At 34.1% G+C, this 23,598-nt stretch overlaps 1 protein-coding gene across 1 annotated transcript; it reads left to right on the top strand.

Moving 5' to 3' along the window:
* Positions 1–9,152: 9,152 nt before the first annotated feature.
* On the top strand, positions 9,153–22,909 carry LOC138708648 (glutamate receptor ionotropic, kainate glr-3-like). The gene is made up of 4 exons (XM_069838735.1): positions 9,153–9,331; positions 13,795–14,021; positions 19,097–19,314; positions 22,537–22,909. Exons 1-4 carry the CDS (start codon positions 9,183–9,185, stop codon positions 22,810–22,812), a joined length of 870 nt encoding a protein of 289 aa, XP_069694836.1. The 5' UTR covers positions 9,153–9,182; the 3' UTR covers positions 22,813–22,909.
* The last annotated feature ends 689 nt before the right edge of the window (positions 22,910–23,598 follow it).

Below are 23,598 nucleotides of genomic sequence, written 5' to 3'. Positions count from 1 at the left end.
ATTTTTTTCTAAAAATATACACTACAAATCTTCAATTTTGCTAATAATTTGGAAATACTAAAAAATGTCAACTGTAGTCTGAATTGAAGAGTCATATTTTGAAAAAATATATAATAAAAAATCTTCAGTTTTGCTAATAATTTGTAAATATGCAAAAGTATCAAATGTAGCACCAAATTGAAGAGTCAAATTTTCTAAAAATATACACTAAAAGTCTTCAATTTTGCTAATAATTTGGAAATACTAAAAAATGTCAACTGTAGTCTGAATTGAAGAATCATATTTTGAAAAAATGTATAATAAAAATCTTCAATTTTGCTAATAATTTGTAAATATGCAAAAATATCAAATGTAGTCCAAATTGAAGAGTCAAATTTTCTAAAAATATACACTACAAATCTTCAATTTTGCTAATAATTTGGAAATACTAAAAAATGTCAACTGTAGTCTGAATTGAAGAATCATATTTTGTAAAAATATATAATAAAAATCTTCAATTTTGCTAATAATTTGTAAATATGCAAAAATATCAAATGTAGTCCAAATGGAAGAGTCAAATTTTCTAAAAATATACACTACAAATCTTCAATTTTGCTAATAATTTGGAAACACTAGAAAATGTCAACTGTAGTCTGAATTGAAGAATCATATTTTGAAAAAATATATAATAAAAATCTTCAGTTTTGCTAATAATTTGTAAATATGCAAAAGTATCAAATGTAGTCCAAATTGAAGACTCAAATTTTATAAAAATATACACTACAAATCTTCAATTTTGCTAATAATTTGGAAATACTAAAAAATGTCAACTGTAGTCTGAATTGAAGAATCATATTTAAAAAAAATATGTAATAAAAATCTTCAGTTTTGCTAATAATTTGTAAATATGCAAAAATATCAAATGTAGTCCAAATTGAAGAGTCAAATTTTCTATAAATATACACTACAAATCTTCAATTTTTCTAATAATTTGGAAATACTAGAAAATGTCAACTGTAGTCTGAATTGAAGAATCATATTTTGAAAAAATATATAATAAAAAATCTTCAGTTTTGCTAATAATTTGTAAATATGCAAAAGTATCAAATGTAGTCCAAATTGAAGAGTCAAATTTTCTAAAAATATACACTACAAATCTTCAATTTTGCTAATAATTTGGAAATACTAGAAAATGTCAACTGTAGACTGAATTGAAGAATCATATTTTGAAAAAATATATAATAAAAATCTTCAATTTTGCTAATAATTTGTAAATATGCAAAAATATCAAATGTAGTCCAAATTGAAGAGTCAAATTTTCTAAAAATATACACTACAAATCTTCAATTTTGCTAATAATTTGGAAATACTAGAAAATGTCAACTGCAGTCTGAATTGAAGAATCATATTTTGAAAAAATATATAATAAAAATCTTCAGTTTTGCTAATAATTTGTAAATATGCAAAAATATCAAATGTAGTCCAAATTGAAGAGTCAAATTTTCTAAAAATATACACTACAAATCTTCAATTTTGCTAATAATTTGGAAATACTAGAAAATGTCAACTGTAGTCTGAATTGAAGAATCATATTTTGAAAAAATATATAATAAAAAATCTTCAGTTTTGCAAATAATTTGTAAATATGCAAAAATATCAAATGTAGTCCAAATTGAAGAGTCAAATGTCCTAAAAATATACTCTACAAATCTTCAGTTTTGCTAATAATTTGTAAATATGCAAAAATATCAAATGTAGTCCAAATAGAAGAGTCAAATTTTCTAAAAATATTCGCTACAAATCTTCAATTTTGCTAATAATTTGTCCACGTCTGTACTACCTAACAATAACATGAACAAACCAGATCTGTTACAGCAGGTGAAAACTTTTTCCATGGAGAAAACATACCTTTTCGACCAAATGCTCAAATCACATGATCATGATATAGGCCTAATGTGGGTCCCTCCGCATCATACAGACCTTAGCCCAATGAATTGGCTTGGGGCGAAATAAAAGCCGCAGTCGCTAATGCAAGCCTCAGAGCAAAATAAACACTTTGTGAGGAACTCTCCGGAGATTACAGAAGAGACAAGTGGAAAAAATGCTGTGACCACGTCAAAAAAATTGAAGACACGTACTGGGAGTCCGTCTTATGGCCTGCGCTGTGGATAGTTTCATTACAACTCCGGGAGATAGCTTAGAAACCTCCGCTACTGACACAGCTTCTGAATCGGAAGTACAGGGAGTGCGACTAGTGTAACCCGGCCTAGCGAGCTGTTCGCATAGTGATGACGTCTCCTCCTCCATGGCCACGAAGCCACCGGCGTGGCTCAGTCGGTTAAGGCGCTTGCTTGCCGGTCTGAAGTTGCGTTCGGGCGCGGGTTCGATCCCCGCTTGGGCTGATTACCTGGTTGGGTTTTTTCCGAGGTTTTCCCCAACCGTAATGTGAATGCAAGGTAATCTATGGCGAATCCTCGGCCTCATCTCGCTATCACCAATCTCATCGACGCTAGATAACCTAGTAGTTGATACAGCGTCGTTAAATAACCAACTAAAATAAATACGGTCTTACTAATATAAACTCTATATACAGACGTTTAACTGCCTTATACTTATGCAATGAGAAGCTCGTTTATAAGTCATGTGTAAATTCCTTACTAATAATCACTACATACGTCGTGTATAACAGTATAACTGTTACACAGCTACGTCATAGTTTCGTCACTACTTCGTTACGAAAGGTAATAGAATAACTGAGGTTCTCTATTGCATCCGGTAGAGCGCTCTAGTGTGGCGTGTTAAATATCGACAGTACAACTGGCTCTAATCGATTATCACACTACATTTTGGTCAAAGAGTACAAGCTACAGCAATATTATTCTAATAATTCTATGATCTTTGGTTTGTTCTTCTGTGGTTACAAGGTAACCATCATCATAAAATGACAGTCGATACGAACAGCTGTTAGAGGGGCGGCCATTTTTTCTCTATATACAACGCTTAAACAAGGGGTTTCGTGTATATAACTACTGCAAAGCAATTCCCATTGTATAGTTACAGGCTGTTTATACATCCATCGCTTATTCACGGTTTATTAGTAACGTTTTCTGTCTCAACTCTGCATAAGTCTCTTACAAAAACTATACACGGTTTATTAGTAAGACTGATAGAAAATAAAATAAATCCATGGCCACGAAAGTATTGGAAAAGTTGAAGGTCATTTGATGGGCTTAGAACAAAAAGCAGGTAAGTAACATTATTAAAAAATGAGGTAAGTGCGTGTTGTGATAGCCCAAAAGGATGTTTCTTTGGGATAAAATCAGGTAAGTGATTACACTGTGCAGTGCTGCTTTATGGGCATCATTTCACCAGACTAGTGTATAATATTCCATTGCATGTAGAACTTTAACTGCAATTTCCTCAAAACTAGGTTTCTGTCACTTACCTGCTTTTTATTCTAAGCCCCTCATTTTGTAGTTGGTCGAGCTATACTGGGTGTTCATTTCAAAGTGTGTCATGACGTCATTGTTGTGAGTCAGCGATTTGAAGAGAGTTTCAGCTTTTATGTCAGAGAAGTTGCCTATTAATCAAGTCATTCAATCTGAACTTGAGAACATGTACGGTATAACTTGAACGTCGTAGCAACAGATGGCGGTCTGTACGGTCTGTGTGCTACCTCTCTTTCGAACTGTGTTTTGCACGGGCAAGTCGTACGCAGGGTATTTGTTATCATCCGTTGCATTCCACAACACAAATCAAATGCTCCGTGTCCATGTTGACCGTCCAAGTTAATGTCAACAAATACATAAGTAATCGTCTTAACCCTCTCTCCATACCCCGACAGTAAGAAAAAAACTCACCTCAGTACGTGTTTCCAAACAGTTCACATTCCTGCCACTACCGGCGTTACCGTGGCTATCCACGGATTCTGCGTACTTCAGAATGAACGCCGTACTTGCTAGGCAACTTCTCTCGCATTTAGGCAATACGCCTCTGCGGAAGTGTAGGAAGATTGAATTCTCTAGGCTCATCGGCTTGCCACATGACGACATACAGCGAGCCATGACACACTTTGAACTGAACACGCAGTAGAGTCCTGTGTTTCGTTACCTAGCCTCGAGCAACGCACAACAGTGGACAGTAGAGAAATGGGGGACGGTCATGTTTTCCGATGAGTCATCATTTCAACTCTTCTCCAACCGTCCTCAAAGAGTTCGTCGGCAGAGCCATGAAAAATATAGTCCAGCATGTCTTGTCCCCAAGGTGCAAAAAGGGGGTTGCTCTGTAATGGTATGGCGATGCATGAGTGCAAAAGGCACAGGAGAATTGTGCTTCGTGGAAGGGACAATTAATTATCAAAAATACATACACATTTTGGAAAACTTCATGCTTCCATCAAAGAAGAAGCTTTTCGGACGGCGGAAGATCTGGCTGTTTCAACAAGACAATGCCCCTTGTCACAAGTCCAGATATTGTATGTCCTGGTTTTCGGAGAAGAATATACCGCTGTTGCCCTGGCCTGCTAGATCTCCGGACTTCAATGTAATAGAAAACGCCTGGAATGGAATGGAAAGGATCCTGCAAAGTAAGAACATGCCAAGCCTACAAAACCTCAAGCTGGAACTGGCAGCTGCATGGAGACAACTTGGAGAATCAGATTATTGTGAAAGACTTGTGCAATCAATGCCTAACAGGGTGCGAGAGTGTTACAAAGCCAAAGGTGGTGCAACCAAGTACTAAAGTGACCTGTGTTTTGTAAAATGTCAGCTAGATGTTTAGTTTTTTAATAAATACGTGTGTTTTTTCAGCCCTGAATTCGTTGTTTTTTGTGTCTGGCTTGTATATTTCGCGAAATATGATAATTTTAGTATTTTTTCTATATAAATTCATGTGTCAGTCGCCTAAAAACCCATGTGTCCATATCTAGAAAAATTTTTTGTGAGTGAAATGGCAGAGGATATATTAAAAATTGCGAAATTTCAAAAAACATAAAAAAAATAAACATATTTCCTAAACAAAAGCTAACAATAAGTTCAAAATTGCATCTAAGTCATAATTTTAGTAGTATTTGGTAAATATAGAAGCAACAATTAACTCCAGAAAAATCTGTTGTAGTAGCAACAAATTATTCAATTTTAAGAGTGGGTGCTCTAAACTTTTGCCCGCTACTGTAGGTGTGTACGGAGTGTAGGGCGGCGTACACACTTCACGTTTGATGTCCAGTAAACCATGTCAAAATAAAACAAATCTATACAGTTGGAAATGAGTGTTCCAATTCGTTAGCGAACACTTCATTAGGAAAGAAGAAAACGTATTTTATAAGAAAGAAGGAGTAATTTTTCTCACTCGTTGTAATGTATAATCTCGTAAAGCTAGTAGGCAATGTAAATAATTTTGTTTTTATATTGATTTATTTTATTATGGTAATTTCTACCATTTATTTACGTATTCATTAATAGATGTGTACAACGTTTGTAAAACAAGTAGGTCTATTCATAATTAATATTTGTAATCTGGATTTAGAGACGGTAATACATGGAGACAAAAAGAACCTACAATTATTTCAGAAGTTGAAACATCAGAGCCGAAATATTATTTCAATATCAACTCATTTTTAACTGTGAATATTGAAATTTAAATAAATTATCATAGGCTACTGTTTTCTTCTAAAGTCATTTCGCTTCTACTATCTATTTATTTTCAAAAGTGCAAGTTAAATATTTAAAAACTCTGTAAATAGGCGAAAAATAATTAGCATTGGCTTTTACGTTTTGGATGAAAAATCATATTGTGAAATAAAAAAGTAGGGCTATCTAGAATCGAGATGCGTTTTACTTACTCTGAGAATAATCTTCTGCTGTACATAAGATGGCTTTAAGTAAATATTTTGTTTGTTATTAAGTACACATTACAGCATATTATGTACGTGAATATCATTCTCATTGTTCAGTGCCTATACTGCCCTATACGAATAAGCAGATGTAACACATGAAACGAAGCGGGCGGACCAGTCACAGCCCTCCTTTGCAAGCGAAGCTAGTATGATCGATGTGCATCTAACTTGTACTCAAAGTAACCAAACGCAGGATTTAAAGATTACCTACGTACAACAGCAATACTGTGAATGCGGTATGAAAGATGTAAGGCTCAGTATCAAATGAAAGTGAATCGGTTATACAGGGACATCACTTTATTTTTACTAACATTTTTAACATTAACCTGGCTATACTCGGAAACACTGTTACCCCCCTTCCATTACAGGAGTTTGGAGTTGCTAGTGCAATATGTAAACAAATCATTTTACTAGCTATAGGAGGAGAGAAAAGTAGTGTATCCATTTATGTTACAGGCAAATATAGTATTACGATTTTCAGTTTGGTCATTTCTTTGCAGTATTTTATCAAAAAACAGTAGAATAGTAACAATTTTTTTTTCAGAAACTCAAGTCTTCAGGTGGTTATATACATTATGTAATGTCTATTTTATTCAGCATATTACTAACCTAATTTATTCCTGAGAATTTTGTGAGCACTTCCGTAAGAAAACCCAATTTCTACAGCTAACTTCTTGACCGACTTATTAGGACCTCGCTGCATCCTTTCTCTAGCATCTTCTACAGCATCTTCTGTCACCTTTGTTGGCCATCTTACACTTTTCTTCCTTTCTGTGCACTCTGTTGCTCTAAATTTATCTACCACATTAATGACATTTCTACGAAAATATTCCGTAATGATATAATCAGGAAATTCTGAGGGGGGGGGGGGAAAGAGAAAGAAAAACTGTTGTTCACATTCGGTTATATTGTAATTCCAGTTTCTATCATCGTCTTTCATACCTACAAACAGTAAAACAAAACTCCTGTTTAAATAATGCTGTTAAGTACCGTACCATATTATAGGGTACCGTACTTTCGGTAACTCTAATCTTCACTTGTGCTCAGTCCACACAGATAAATTCAGTTATGCTACACACTATACCTGTGTGAAAATAAACTTCAATAATATAAGCTTTTTCTCCTATAGAAAATGCAACATATTTCTGAAACACACTGTACTCTGTACTGTTTATTTCACTGCTAGCAACAGCGGCCGTAAGTTTGTATGACTGACGTTAGCAAGGACATTAGTGAAAGGGGTGGGAATCAAGTACATTTAGAAACGCAGGTACAATAAAAATTGAAGTAAAAATAAAATGATGTCCCTGTACTTGTGCAGTATATAAAACTGTAGGCCTAATATATTCAGAATCTCCTTAGAGTTCATTAAACTTGAAATGAAAAAATAAACTTCACAATGCTGGTAATTTTATTTCACATGTAATCAATAAGGCCTACGATAACGGTACAAATTATTATTTCGTTATAGATGTGAAAAGAAATTTGACACTGAGTACAATTTAGATTAAATGGAAAAGAAGTCATATCTTTGCTGTATTTGACAAAATTACGTATTTCATAATAATGACGGCAAATTGAAGCAGAATACCTACTTCTTATAATGCTACTAAATGAAATAGATTGCTTATTCAAATTATATTACCACAAACTCGCAAAACACAACTCGGAAAAATAAGCGTATTTCAATTAGAAAAGCAAAGCTAATTTTCTTGACGAACATTTTAACTTACTGTCCGGCCATTTAATCCATGAAGATTTCACATAAGGGACAATTCACCCAAAATATTTTACCCAAGAAAATTCATCCAAGAATATTAATCCTAAGATAATTCGCCCAACATATTCTATTCTTATGATCATTCACCCAACAATATTCCAGTTGAGATTGTATTTCCTCGTGTCACAATTCGTCTTTGTTTTTTCATCTAAAACAAAATGCTTGGACAAAAATTCAAGAAGTGGGGCTGCAGGCTGCATACAACGATGACAATGATAATACAATAAGACGAAAATTCGGTGCGCTAGCATTGTAGCTGAAAAGCATTCATCGTTATTCAAGCTAATACATCACATACAGAAGGAACAATCAGAAGTTGACACGTTGGCCCGGAAGTTAGATGTTGGACGTCGAATCAGAGAACCACAAAAAAGGAAGTACCAGAACCTGAATTTATGCTGCAGAACATTGCATCCCGGTATGATGATTACAAAGATGAATGTAATATTATTGTATATCTGCATGCTTGTGGAATTTAGTAGCGTTCAAAAGCAAACTTATTAAGTATTTTCTTACTGCCTAGAGTAGGTTTAATTTTTACTTAATTAATTAAAAAAATGTTTCTCTCTTCTTAACTTTTACAATAAACTTCTAGCTTTTATTAATCAGTTAATCTTTTAGTACTTTGATTTTTATTGTATTTGTAAATTTAATATTAATTGTAATTATTATAATTGTAATTGTAATCTTAATATTGTAGTTGAAATCCCCTGGTAGAGGGGAAGAGAAGGCCTGATGGCCTTATCTCTACCAGGATATATAAATAAATAAATAAATGAATGAATAAATAAATAAATAAATAAATATGGCAATGTAAATTATGGTGTTTGACAGAACTACGAAATTAAAAATGTAACACATAAATTTAATACATAAAAACAATAAAATTATACATTTGGGACAATTTTCTTTGGTTGAACTTTCTTTTGAACTAATAATTTTGGGCAAATTATCCAATGGACGACTGTTCCGAGGATGAAAATGCTCCTGGGCGTAAATTTCCTGGATGAATTAGCACCAAACCTTAAGAAATAGATTTTATCTTTATTTTAAACCTATTTTCATGACATTTTTTTTCAGAATTTCTCTGCACTCCCACACGAAATTTGATACAGTTTCCTTGCAACTAACATGAACATATATATATGAAGTCTTTGGGGATTATTTTGAAGGGTCTTAGCTGTAAGTAATGTACTTTGTTTCCTTTTGTGCATAATAAAACAATGATTTCTATTTATGCATCTTTCTATTTCCGTTACCCATTGCCTCCTGTAACAGGACCCAATTTAAACTAGAATACATATTCCAGTAACCTTCAATCGCATATAGTACATTTCTATTTCTTCAGCTTTATTGGTTGATATAAAATAGTTGCCATGTCTTATAAAATGACTCGCGTACATATTAACTTATTACACAGAAATAAAACAATACAGACTCAATAAAAAAAAGGCTACACGTACTGTACACGAGGCTAATTCTGCAACTTACCTTATGAACAGGTCCGAAGTTACTGTCCCTGCGACTGGTATGTGGGGATACAAAATGGAGAACGGCACGTGGACTGGAATTGTGGGAATGGTGACCAGAAGAGAAGCAGAAGTCGGCGTCAGTGATATTGCTATCAACGGAGAACGAGTTGGAGCTATCACCTACTCCATGCCGGTGGCGATATTTCAGTGCGTCATTTAGCACGTAACTATATTCCTTTCAGCGTCTCGGAAACAGTAATACAGAAATAAAGATACATTCCTTCAACACTTTGTGTTTAGTGACTCTTTCTTGCAAATGTTCATACATTTTTCTGGTTGATAATGTTGGGGACCGATAGGGTGCGTTACGGTGGTTTCAAAGTTACTAAGGCCGAAGATTAAATTTTCTCAGGCGCATATTTTTGCAGCGGAATTGGCGAGTGTTTTGAAGTAAATATGGAGTGAATTCTATGACAATTCTTCTGCACATAATGAAAGATATGTAAAAATATATCTTTGTAATGCTATATACCTCATATGTACTTTTAGAGCTGTCCATATTTGTTTATGTTCACCTTCTATTCCCGTAATCGATCGCAGAACCAAGTCAATTTCCTCGTACTACGTCTCCGTCCTATGTACCATTCCGCAGTCAACATTTCTAATCCGTCCCCCACATTACAAGCCTATACATGAGCCGTTCAGAGCAAAAGTGGTGTAAGTCAAAATTGGGTAATGAGGTTTAAAGTAAAAAATTCTGTAAAATACAGCGCAAAGTAGCAATTAATATAGGCTATCCTTCTTGCTATCCACTGACTACTAATAGTTTAAATAAACTGAATATTAATTGCTACTTTGCGCTGTATTTTACAGAATGTTTACTTTAACCCTCATTACCCATTTTTGACTTACACCACTTCTGCTCTCAACGGCCCACATGATTAATTTCTGAATACAGTATATCTATTTTTCAAAATTATAACATTTTTCTGTCTTCGCTACAATGAGAAAACTTATGAAATGATTGGAGGGTATTTTAACCCTGCGTTACTCAGGTTATAAATATTCTCACCATTGCTGAGGTGGGGTTTCACAAACCCCATTTTAAATAACTAATATATTTTTCCGCAAGTTTGAGAAATCAGATAAACGCAATTAAATATACTATTCTTAGTTCACTTAAACAATTTCTTAAGTGAACTCTTCTGAATGTGATTGAAAAGTATACAGATGCACAGAGTACACACTAGCTCCATTTCTTAGATTTTCGTTGAAATATACACACCGGGGTTTACCACACCCCACCTGAGTAGTGCAGGGTTAACATTTTAGAAGAGGAATTATCAAAACAGGTATTTCTGGAAAAGTAATTCACATATAAGAAATACAGTTAACAACAAAACAACCAGCCACCGGCATAGCTCAGTCAACTAAGGCTGTTCTTTAATATTTTGTAATTGCATAAAAAGAAAAGATATCAATAGATACTCTGACTGTTAAAAACGTTTCATGGTATTAAATTTAGAGTAAAAGAAGTTATAGCGTAATACAGAATGTTAAAAATCAAACAATTTGCGTAATTAATTAATTAATTAATTGAATACTTCATGTTTTGATCTACAGTAATTTTATGGAAACGTATCTGATGAGACGTTTTTGTTTACATTCTTCTCTCGCAAGTCTTGCGGAGTGGATGATTGCACTCCCACTGCGAAGCAAAGACCTCAAGGAGGACTGCTACTCTTTGCAGCGTTGCAACACGTTAAATTTCATATTTTTGAAAACTATTGGACGTATCAAAAACTTGTCCGCATTGATTTGATTTATTACCACTGTCATTAATGTAATAGGTACCCCTCCAAGTTGTATTTGTCATTACTAGACTTCGTTGAATTGCCACACGCAGCATGCAATCAGGTTGCCGATGTACGGTAGTATAGAGGATGTGGGCGACCGCCAAACCCGAATTGTCTTATGCGGATGCGGCTAAGATTATCACAACCAAGACAACCACTACAGACGGTCCACAGACAGACAAAACAACCACGGAACAGCTGGTCGAGGGGGTTCTACGTTCTGCTATGCAGAAAATAGAATCCTACATTGACCGGCAACTAAACAGACTACAGGACGAAATAGTGACATTCACTATCTCCTTACTCACTACAGACACAAACCCCACGAAACGACACACGACACTTGCCACAGCCAACCAGGCAGCCAGACGGCTTCTACGGAAACGAGTAGCCCACCACTTTGTTGGTAACAGGTTACGAGTCTCCCTAGCGCCACTACAAAAACGTGAATAGAACAGAACTGACCAGAGCACTGGACTCTCCACCTCTCATTAACATCTGCGAGGCATGATGCTAACTTCACTTCATTTCATTCACTATTCAACTGTTAGCGTTTACATGTTTCATATTACCATTTACAGGGGAAAATACACTACTGGTAGATGAGAGGGCGAACGGCTTTTAGCTGGGAACCTCGATCTAAGGTTAGTGAATTGCAAGTCGGGAACCAATGGAGGCATGGGATGCTTACCCTGCCTGTCATTTTAAACATCATTTCTTTCTTCGTCCCCCTTTCATTCATTCATTCATTCATCGCCCGGTCTCGTAGTATAAGCAGTTCATGTTAAGAGTTGTGACCGGTCCAAATAGATAGAGCAGCTACAGCTAATGTATACCTATGTAAGCACTTGGTTTTTGCATTACTGTGGTTGGAATAGCCAAAGATTAACATTTGTTCAGTGCAAACAAGAATTCAATCAAACATGCTACAAAGAGAGTGTTGCTGTTCCAAACAATTGCTCCTGGAATACCCATGCCCCCGCAGCCAGTCTTGACCCGTTGGTGAACGTGGTTGGATGCTGTTAATTATTATGCAGAACATTACGACAAAGTAATGGAGGTAATTGATGCATTGGATAGCACAGACAGTTCCGCTGTTGCAGCTGTAAAATCATTGCCTTCTTAACAGCTATTGGAAGATATTTTGTTCATTGATTCTGATTTTAAAATCGTGTCCAAAAGCATCACCCTGTTAGAATCGTCTAAACTACAACTCTCAGAAGCCCTTAATACAGTGGATAAAGTATCACAAACAGTTATCCAAAATAACAATTCACTAATTTCAGAAAAAGTGAAATGTTAGTTGAGAAACATTATTGCTAAAAATTCTGCCTATTCACAACTTCGTATTGTAAATGATGCAACAAGGCGACTTAAGTTGGTGACTAAAAAGTAATGACTTTCCGTTCTTCAAATGTGCACCTGCTACATCGTGTGATGTTGAACGTACATTTATCCAATATAATAACTGTTTAAGTGACCATCGGAGGAGGTTCACTTTTCAGTCGCTCAAAATGTACGTAACTCTTTACTGCAATGCACATATTCAAGGATGATGTGAGAATATTACATTAAATTTTAAGAGTTAATATATCTCACTACAAAATAATTGTGTATTTATATGTTTAGACATTTCCTACTTCAATGATCATTCATTATATTTCTTGAATGCAGGATACAGGTTTTATAGTAGCCGCAGTAGGTATACTGCTCAGTGTTTATATCAGAGGCATATTCCATCCGTTGCACGCCTCCTTCTCATACAGTCTATACCGCGTGCGTAGTAAACCTTACGATTCTCGTGGCAATTCCACGAAGTCTAGTCATTACCAGGCTTCGAGACTTTGGACCCGATACAATAAGTTTACTGTGCATGCACTATAGGTTGTTGACTCGCTGCAGGTAGATAGAGATGTGTTGAGGTAACAACGTTGCTATTTAGATTAGAGTACAGTAGTATGGGGAAACACACATATGTACATTCTGAAAGTAAATATACATTATACAATGATAATGTCAAAAGAATGTGAAAAGCATTTATTCTCCTGTCTTTTATAAGCATTTGTGTTCAATTATACACAGTGTTAATGGTGGAAATAAGAATTTAGCAATTTTAATTTTTTCATTTACCCTATTGGTCGTCTTTAGGAAGTGCAGTTACAGTACCGAATTGCAATGTACCTACTACAAGATGCATTCTCAGTGTCTCAAACGTAAATATTTTTCGGTTATCTGCCAAAGTTTGTACTGTAGAAAGCTGCGTGATAGGAGCAAAGGAAAAAACCTAACATCATTGCAGTCTCTAAGAGACATTCCTTTATTCTCGGGTGACTCAATGTCCACTAATTTGCTGTTTATGTTACACAATGTTTCATATCCGTTATTTTTACATAAAATTGATTCCCACTTCTGTTTCACACGTTAAGTAACCGGTGTACTTGATGTCTCATTAATTCTCTGCATCATTTTCTAAATTAATTTGGGGCTTCCGGCATCTCTTGCTTTGACTTTTCTAACTGTGTAGTAGTTTCAGACACAGTTTGAAAATAGGTTGGTATGAAAATCAAATCATTCGTCAGAACCTTCACTATACCACTATACTCAATACGCCGTTATGCGGATTTCCCACTGAACTGCTCTATTGGGTCCGAAGTCTCGAAGTCTGGTCATTACTAATCATGAATGACAATTTCTTTGCATGACTTCAGAAATAGGAGTATAAAAAGGCAGTTTGCACAGGATAGTTCAAGAGTATTATCGAAGTCTTCAGTATACTTCAATTAACCGTTATTCGCTTTAATGGTTGTGTTCCAGTTACAAAGTGTTCATCCGCATCGAAGAGCCTGGGGTATCCTGGAACAACTTCCTTGCACCGTTCAGCATAGGGCTGTGGCTCACAACTGTGGTCTGCTCTGTCATCATAGCCATCGTACTCAATATATGCCACCTAGTCGATGTGTCGCACGGGATGGAATCGGCTACTGGCAGCAACTTTGCACGCCACATCTTCCGCTCTTTTGGAATTCTCTTCTGCTTGAAAGGTACTGTAGTTACTTTCTGCACGGCGTAACTTAATGCACACCAAAGTTGTTATGAAGTTTGCCAATTCTGGCTCGAAAGCATGTTAGAAAAACAACCAATCGAGTTCATCAATCATTATCAGAACACATATCCATTTTTGTGGCGTTCGTAATCTTTGGCTTCGTTACATCTACGCAGGAACATCATTTTAGTTTTTGCTCGGCTGTGCAAGTTTTGTAAGGCGTAGGCAATTCGTTATCTCGTGGAACTTACCTGCACGTCAGAGGAAGAAGAAAATGGACTGAGAAGCTTCCCTCCCTCGCTACACTTAGACTTGCAGCTAGCTAGCTCACTTACCCCCACCACAAGGTTCTTACTATAAGCTATGGCGCACTCATGCATTTGATTTCACGAGATAACGAATTACCCGTACCACCTTATAGTGTACTCGTATATCGTATATACTTTTATTTACAGTAGATAACGACCAATACCAAAAGGTGGAGTAGTTGGGCTTGGATTCATTTTAGCAAAGTCATTAACTAGATCGCCCTTTATTTCTTTAACATATACAAATGTCGAATACTTCTGTATTAAAAATACAGTACTCACTCACATTCTTTTGTTTTGTAGTAGGCCTTCTACACAGGCTACATGGTGTTGTGCACAAGGGCAGCTCCTTTACGCAAACCCAGCATTCTCCAATCTTTTCTATTTTCTGCTTTCCTATTTTTCTCCTCATGTGGTCCATGTATCTTAATGTTGTCTATTATCTCATATCTTCTTCTGCCCCGAACTCTTCTCCCGTTCACCATTTCTTCCGGTGCATTCTTCAATAGGCAGTTTCTTTTCAGCCAGTGGCCCAGCCAATTCCTTTTCCTCTTCCTGATCAGTTTCAGTATCAATCTTTCTTCACCCTCTCTTTCCAACACAGCTCCATTTCTTATTCTCTCCTATTACTCAATTTATTATATTTTTTAGCTTAAAATCAACAGAGGCAATTTCCCTACGCCTACCCTCCAAAATGAGGCCTCTGGATCTACTGTGAAGAGAATTTATTACTCTACATAATAAATTTACTCTTACTAGTAAGGAGAATTTGCATTATTATCACATAGTATATTTACTATTAATTAAAAGCACTAATTATCACTATGTCGTTCAAGTAGGAGATTAAGTATTACTTGTAAGGACGAATTATCACTATATTTTTCAAACAGTAAAATGACGTTTAAATGCAATGATGAATTATCACTATATCGTTCAATTAGCAAAATTACTATTAATTGTTAATAAGAATTATCACTCTCTCTCTCTCTCATGCAGTAAATTTACTATTACTTGTAACAAAAAATTACCACTATATCATGCAAATAGTAAAATGACTTAATTGCAATGATGAATTATCAATATATCGTTCAAATATCAAAATTACTATTAATTGTTAGTAAAAATTCTCTCATGCAGTAAATTTACTCTTACTTTTAACGACAAATTACCACTATATCTTTCAAAAGTAAAATTACTTTTAATTGCAATGATTAATTATCACTATATCTTTCAAAAGTAAAATTACTTTTAATTTCAATGATGAATCATCACTATATCTTTCAAATAGTAAAATGACTTTTAATTGCATTGATTAATTATCATTGTATCTTTCGAAAGTAAAATTACTTTTAATTGCAATGATTAATTTTCACTATATCTTTCAAATAGTAAAATGACTTTTAATTGCAATGATTAATTATCACTATATCTTTCAAATAGTAAAATTACTTAATTGCAATGATGAATTATCACTATATCCTGCAAATAGTAAAATGACTTTTAATTGCAATGATTAATTATCACTATATCTTTCAAAAGTAAAATTACTTTTAATTTCAATGATGAATTATCACTATATCTTTCACATAGTAAAATGACTTTTAATTGCATTGATTAATTATCATTATATCTTTCAAAAGTAAAATTACTTTTAATTGCAATGATTAATTATCACTATATCTTTCAAATAGTAAAATTACTCTTAATTGCATTGATTAATTATCATTATATCTTTCAAAAGTAAAATTACTTTTAATTGCAATGATTAATTGTCACTATATCTTTCAAATAGTAAAATGACTTTCAATTGCAATGATCAATTATCAATAGATCTTTCAAAAGTAAAATTACTTTTAATTGCAGTGATTAATTATCACTATATCTTTCAAATAGTAAAATGACTTTTAATTGCAATGATTAATTATCACTATAACTTTCAAATAGTAAAATTACTTTTAATTGCAATGATTAATTATCACTATATCTTTCAAATAGTAAAGTTACTTTTAATTGCAATGATTAATTATCACTATATCTTTCAAATAGTAAAATAACTTTTAATTGCAATGATTAATTATCACTATATCTTTCAAAAGTAAAATTACTTTTAATATCAATGATGAATTATCACTGTATCTTTCAAATAGTAAAATGACTTTTAATTGCATTGATTAATTATCACTATATCTTTCAAAAGTAAAATTACTTTTAATTGCAATGATTAATTATCACTATATCTTTCAAATTGTAAAATTACTTTTAATTGCATTGATTAATTATCATTTATCTTTCAAAAGTAAAATTACTTTTAATTGCAATGATTAATTATCACTATATCCTTCAAATAGTAAAATGACTTTTAATTGCAATGATTAATTATCAATATATCTTTCAAATAGTAAAATTACTTTTAATTGCAATGATTAATTATCACTATATCTTTCAAATAGTAAAATGACTTTTAATTGCATTGATTAATTATCATTATATCTTTCAAATTAAAATTACTTTTAATTGCAATGATTAATTATCACTATATCTTTCAAATAGTAAAATGACTTTTAATTGCAATGATTAATTATCAATATATCTTTCAAATAGTAAAATTACTTTTAATTGCAATGATTAATTATCACTATATCTTTCAAATAGTAAAATGACTTTTAATTGCAATGATTAATTATCAATATATCTTTCAAATAGTAAAATTACTTTTAATTGCAATGATTAATTATCACTATATCTTTCAAATAGTAAAATGACCTTTAATTTAAATGATTAATTATCACTATATCTTTCAAATAGTAAAATTACTTTTAATTGCAATGATTAATTATCACTATATCTTTCAAATAGTAAAATTACTTTTAATTGCAATGATTAATTATCACTATATCTTTCAAATAGTAAAATGACTTTTAATTGCAATGATTAATTATCACTATATCTTCCAAATAGTAAAATGACTTTTAATTGCAATGATTAATTATCACTATATCTTTCAAATTGTAAAATTACTTTTAATTGCAATGATTAATTATCACTATATCTTCCAAATAGTAAAATTACTTTTAATTGCAATGATTAATTATCACTATATCTTTCAAATAGTCAAATTACTTTTAATTGCAATGATTAATTATCACTATATCTTTCAAATAGTAAAATTACTTTTAATTGCAATGATTAATTATCACTAGTTCTTTCAAGTAGTAAAATGACTTTTAATTGCAATGATTAATGATCACTATATCTTTCAAATAGTAAAATTACTTTTAATTGCAATGATTAACTATCACTATATCTTTCAAATAGTAAAATTACTTTTAATTGCATTGATTAATTATCATTATATCTTTCAAAAGTAAAATTACTTTTAATTGCAATGATTAATTATCACTATATCTTTAAAATAGAAAAATGATTTTTAATTGCAATGATTAATTATCAATATATATTTCAAATAGTAAAATGACTTTTAATTGCAATGAGTAATTATCACTATATCTTTCAAATAGTAAAATTACTTTTAATTGCATTGATTAATTATCATTATATCTTTCAAAAGTAAAATTACTTTTAATTGCAATGATTAATTATCACTATATCTTTCAAATAGTAAAATGACTTTTAATTGCAATGATTAATTATCACTATATCTTTCAAATAGTAAAATTACTTTTAATTGCAATTATTAATTATCACTATATCTTTCAAATAGTAAAATTACTTTTAATTGCAATGATTAATTATCACTATATCTTTCAAATAGTAAAATGACTTTTAATTGCAATGATTAATTATCACAATATCTTCCAAATAGTAAAATGACTTAATTGCAATGATGAATTATCACTATATCCTGCAAATAGTAAAATTACTTTTAATTGCAATGATTAATTATCACTATATCTTTCAAATAGTAAAATGACTTCTAATTGCAATGATGAATTATCACTGTATAATACAAATAGTAACATTACTATTGTTAGTAAGAATTATCAGTATATCGCTCATATAGTAAATTTACTACTACTTCTAAGAAAAAAACATCAGTGTTCCTTTTATATTGTACATTTTGTGTTACTTATAAGCACGAATTACAACTACACAGTTCGTATTATAAATTTCTAGTTCTGACAGTTTAGGCATACTTAATTTAGCTACTAGAAATGACTTAAAAGAGCGACAAAAGTGGGAGTGACTCGTCAGGAGAAGGGAAGGGAGAATGAAAGTATAAAAAATATTATAATTACAATAGTTTTCAATAAATATATTAAAGGCCTTTAAGTAATTTTTCGTTTTAATTAGTTAATGCTTGAATATTAGATATTACTAAAGATGAAGTTTTATTTATTCCATGGCTTTATTAGACGATACAGTTGAAGTAAAATTATTTCATTTAATGGAATAAATGTACAAATAATAACTGTTCACAATGCTAGTGCGACTTTGAAGCAAAAGGAAAGGTACCCATCAGTGACCTACACCTGCGCCACGCTTGCAACGTGGCTACAGTGAAGATTTATTAGCCATTGTTTGTAACTTACTACTTTATAATCCACAATGCTCCCTATACCTTGGATTTACAGTATATTCAACCTGGAAGAAAATGCCTCCACTCGTTACTGTTTGAAACAGTCTTTATGTAGGGAAGTAATCATAAACGCACTTGCAACATCTGATTATTATTATTATTATTATTATTATTATTATTATTATTATTATTATTATTATTATTATTATTATTCTTGTCCATTTGCAGACGACACTACGACACCGCTCTCCGTCCAGTCTCGAGTAACGGACGTCTTGTCCTATATCCTGGGTTCGGTGCTGTTTTGCGCCTATTCTGCGGCTGTGATATCATTTCTCACAGTTCGCAAGACGAACTTGCCTTTCACAAATCTTGAGCAGCTGCACAAGGCCAAGTCATATAAAGTGGGGGCAGTGCAAGCATCTTCAACACTCGTAGCTTTCACAGTAAGTCCGCAACTTCAAAGTGTCATTTTATTTCAAAATGTACTAGCAATGAAATTTTCCCTCGTATTTTGGAGACTATTACACTCTTACTACGTCATACTACTTTTGGCCAATAAAACGGTACGAAAGGGCATATTTCAACCAATCATGGCTGCTTATCGCACAATTTTATCGCGTCCCTAGCATTTGTTTAATTTTATCGCGTCCCTAGCATTTGTTTAATTTTATCGCGTCCCTAGCATTTGTTTCTTTGTTTGCCAACATTTGAAACTGCGCTGTATATAAAATTACAAACCACTCCAGTCGATGCACAGCAGTTTCAAATATGACTCGCATTGGCATTCAAGAACAAGAATTAATAAAAATCACTTATCATACCTATGCATCTTCTGAAATCCGATTTACAAATAAATGAAGAGCACCATTCGGAAATCCTGAATAAGTTGAGTACACCATGTAGGCCTAAATCAAAGAGTTCCACTTCTATTACGCACACGTCCAATATAACATCAATTGAACCACCAACCACATTAAAATTTGAAAATTGTACATTCAATAATTATTCCTTTTAAAATTATTCATTTTCATTTTTTATGTCATCGTCGTTAATTAAAACTTTTCTAACACTTGTGTACAGTATATTAGTTAGGTTATGTTATAGCTTCTGCTATATGATATTATGGATAGTCACGTATCAGAGATTGTTTAATATTAAGATTTATTGAAAATCATCTGTCAAGTGACGTTGATTACTGGGATTCGGATAATTGAAGTGGAATCCAACTGTTTTAATAATAAAAATGAAACTGAATCAACAAAGCCTTCTTGACTAGTAACATTGCCATCGTGTATAGATCTAGAACTTCTCGACAAGAAGGCATTGTTCACTACTGCCATCTAGCATGCATCTAGCGTAATATTTGTAATGTTGAGATGGTACAATAATACATTTGAAGACAGTTGTATTTTCGTAAGTCAATTAATATTTTATTGTATTGGAGTACTTCGTTACTTCTAATCTTTATATACTTTCTTCTAATCGTGTAATAGTCAATTAAATCCCACTCGAATTTTGATTTTCTCTAGATAAATCAAAACGTCAAAACGTCTAGTGAGATTACTGTTGATAAAACAGCGTATTCAGACAATACTATTAATTCACTTTTGTGCAATTCCTGTAATATTCATTGCTCATGTCGTATAGCAAGGAATGTCTCATAACACACTCTTTCCTGTTCAGTTAGATGTTATGTGAACCATTTTTTGTGTAAAATGATTTAATTTCGTGGCTCCTTTCACCATATATCTGGCTGCATCTGCACTTTCTTTAATTTCACACAACTTATAAAATAGTATAGCCTACTTCCATCTGTAGAAAATAAATTGTCATCAAACTCTGTCACTAAGTGTAGCAAAAACATTGTATATTTTACTTCACTTTTGGCATTTGTACGTCTTCACTTCTGAAGGTAGGCCTACAATAAAATGCTGACTGCGGGCACTGTGGCTGGAGTAGTTGTTCTGATGCGTTGAATGGGGGGAAGCATTTAACACATGTGATCAAGCGTCAAGGCTGATGCAACCGTAAGGAAAATTTCTTCATGACGCATTCAAATTGCGTAAGCAATCTGCAGTAAGTTCCCGAATATGGACTACGACCACAACGTAAAAAGAAGTCCGTTGAAAGCAGAAAACGGCAAAAAAATGCAACAAAAAGTACTATATTTCCTTAAAAAATGACCAATATGCAATAAAAGTTCGAAAAATGCAAAATGAAAATAGGCTATATTGGTTCGTGTTAAAGTGAAATGAGGTGATTCACGAGGAAAGGTAAAAAATTTAGGATGTGAATTCCGAAGTCATTCTGAGTGGAAAAGTTCATATGAATATAGGTCCGCTTTCGAACGGTTATGGAGATATGCCTCTTTGATTTCACAAAAACTTCTGAGATTCCATTGTACTAACTCGCATTTAGAAACAGATAACGGACAAATTTAAAGTTTATATTTACGTATGCATACATACCTAATATTCTAGACGTCGGGATCTATGTTTTCGCACATTTTCAAAGGTACCTCCTTCTGATTCAACGCACTGTTGCGCTCGGGCGTGAATCGCGCTCATCGCTCGGGAGAGTTGCACGTGGCTGTTCTTTATGCCGCATCCAAAATAAGTCGATTACCACCTCTCTCGTTTCCCTGTTCCTTTGCTATACAAAGTATTTCATCCAGTTGCACGTGGCTGTTCTTTATGCCGCATCCAAAATACGGTCGATTAGCACCTCTCTCGTTTTCCTGTTCCTTTGCTATACAAAGTATTTCATCCAGTTGCACGTGGCTGTTCTTTATGCCGCATCCAAAATACGGTCGATTAGCACCTCTCTCGTTTCCCTGTTCCTTTGCTATACAAAGTATTTCATCCAGTTGCACGTGGCTGTTCTTTATGCCGCATCCAAAATACGGTCGATTAGCACCTCTCTCGTTTTCCTGTTCCTTTGCTATACAAAGTATTTCATCCAACCCCATAGATAGTAAATACTCTTCGATATGGTACCCTTCTGTTCGGAAAGCGTCGTTCATATTCAGCGACGGCACGCAAGGAACTTCCATCGCACAAACCATAAACATAGACAATATCGGCGTATTCTGTAGTCGAAAATTTATAAGGCATCTTGAAAAACGCAACTTAACACTTCTGATAACTGTACCTGTATAACTACTGTACTGTAGGTAGCTGACTGGACTGCTGTGAATTGATTATAGTGTAGGGTAGGCTATTTGTGTTATCTGGGGGTTCTGTGTCATTACATCAGACAAGGGCAGGCGATTGGACATTTGTCATGCCACACCACCCGGTTTGTTTCTCTTATCTACATCGCTCACAGTGCAGATTCCAGTGTTACGTCATCCATTGTCATCTTCACCTTGACCTTGTCTCAGTCTCACATCGTCATATGGTAAAGTCTGATTGACATTGGGGCGAGACGTTTTACCAACAAAAAAAAAAAGTGTATCTAGCTCCGCCATCGTTCGAAAACGGACCTATGTTCATATGAACTTTTTCACTCAAAATGGCCTAAGATATCGTATCCTAAATGTTTTACCTTTCCTCGTGAATCACCCTGTATATTGTATCTTGCATTGTCTGTGATGTCTCAGAAGAAAGATGATATTTTATCAACTTGCGAGCCCTACTGATAAGTATTTTACCGCGGTGTTGCAGCTATCAAAGGAAGCCTTAGCCCGGGACGTGTTCAGGGTACACCTTCAATCCCCGGCGACGCTGCCCACCAGCGTGCTGGACGGTCTGCAGCGAGTGTGCCACACCTCGCGCTACGCCTTCATGGTGCCGCTCGAAGAAGCGGCAGAGCACGTCCCGCACCTCAGCTGCGCCGTCGTGTTCCTGCCTCAGAACATCTTCGAGATGGCCTACGCGATTGTCATCAACAATCACAGTCCTTACATCGATTTATTTCGTCACACGTGCGTGTCTCACTGAAGCGGATAAGTTAACGTCCTAATTTCACTGTAACGTCATGGCGTTTCCAAGCCTACTTCTCATTTTTTTTTCCTTTTAGATTGCATGGTAGCCGCCATATTCATCAGTAAACCGCGGAACTTTCTGCAACTGCATATTTTTACTGATTTGGTATATTGAAAAAGTAAAAGTGGACCTTAGCATGCAGGCTTTCACGGCCGGTGTCTAGTGAAACAGAGCTTCCGGGCTAAGATGCCGTGGTCTACTGGTGCTGACGTTACCAGACGTTTCGTTTACTTCTACGGCAGACATCTTCAGTGGTTACTGCTACAGGTATCCCGAGCAGAAGACTTCGACCGAGGATACCTAACCACTGAAGATGTCTGCCGTAGAAGTAGACGAAACGTCTGGTAACGTCAGCACCAGTAGACCACGGCATCTTAGCCCGGAAGCTCTGTTTCAACTAAAAGTGGACCTTTCCCGATCTTGGTTCGAATGAAGCTAACTTCATTTTCCATAAATGCATATTCGACGGTTTTTCCTTCTAAGTGCATATTATATATTTTTATGCTCGACCATGCCAAAATGTAGTAATTATACACCTGGTAGCAGACCTTTAATGCATGTCATTAAAGTACACCTACTCATTAAAGGTCAGGTCTTTCAGCCAATGACGACTCAGGTTACAACTGTTCAGCCAATGACAGGTCAGCTTTCTACCGTTATAAAACCGCAAGTATCGATTATTCTCGGATATGCAATCGAAAGAGAATTAGCGAAAAGTCACGGATGCTGGAAATCCAATAC

Source organism: Periplaneta americana, chromosome 11, assembly GCF_040183065.1.
Source record: "Periplaneta americana isolate PAMFEO1 chromosome 11, P.americana_PAMFEO1_priV1, whole genome shotgun sequence".
In the NCBI taxonomy this organism is placed as follows: domain Eukaryota; kingdom Metazoa; phylum Arthropoda; class Insecta; order Blattodea; family Blattidae; genus Periplaneta; species Periplaneta americana.
This window is presented reverse-complemented; position numbering and strand designations above follow the sequence as displayed.

What these genes read in the sequence shown, in the direction of transcription:
- LOC138708648 (XM_069838735.1), top strand. Translation starts at nt 9,183, where the DNA reads ATGTGGGGATACAAAATGGAGAACGGCACGTGGACTGGAATTGTGGGA. An exon ending in ATGCCGGTGGCGATATTTCA is followed by an intron (nt 9,332 to 13,794) that starts GTGCGTCATTTA and finishes GTTGTGTTCCAG; the next exon opens with TTACAAAGTGTTCATCCGCA. An exon ending in CAACACTCGTAGCTTTCACA is followed by an intron (nt 19,315 to 22,536) that starts GTAAGTCCGCAA and finishes GCGGTGTTGCAG; the next exon opens with CTATCAAAGGAAGCCTTAGC.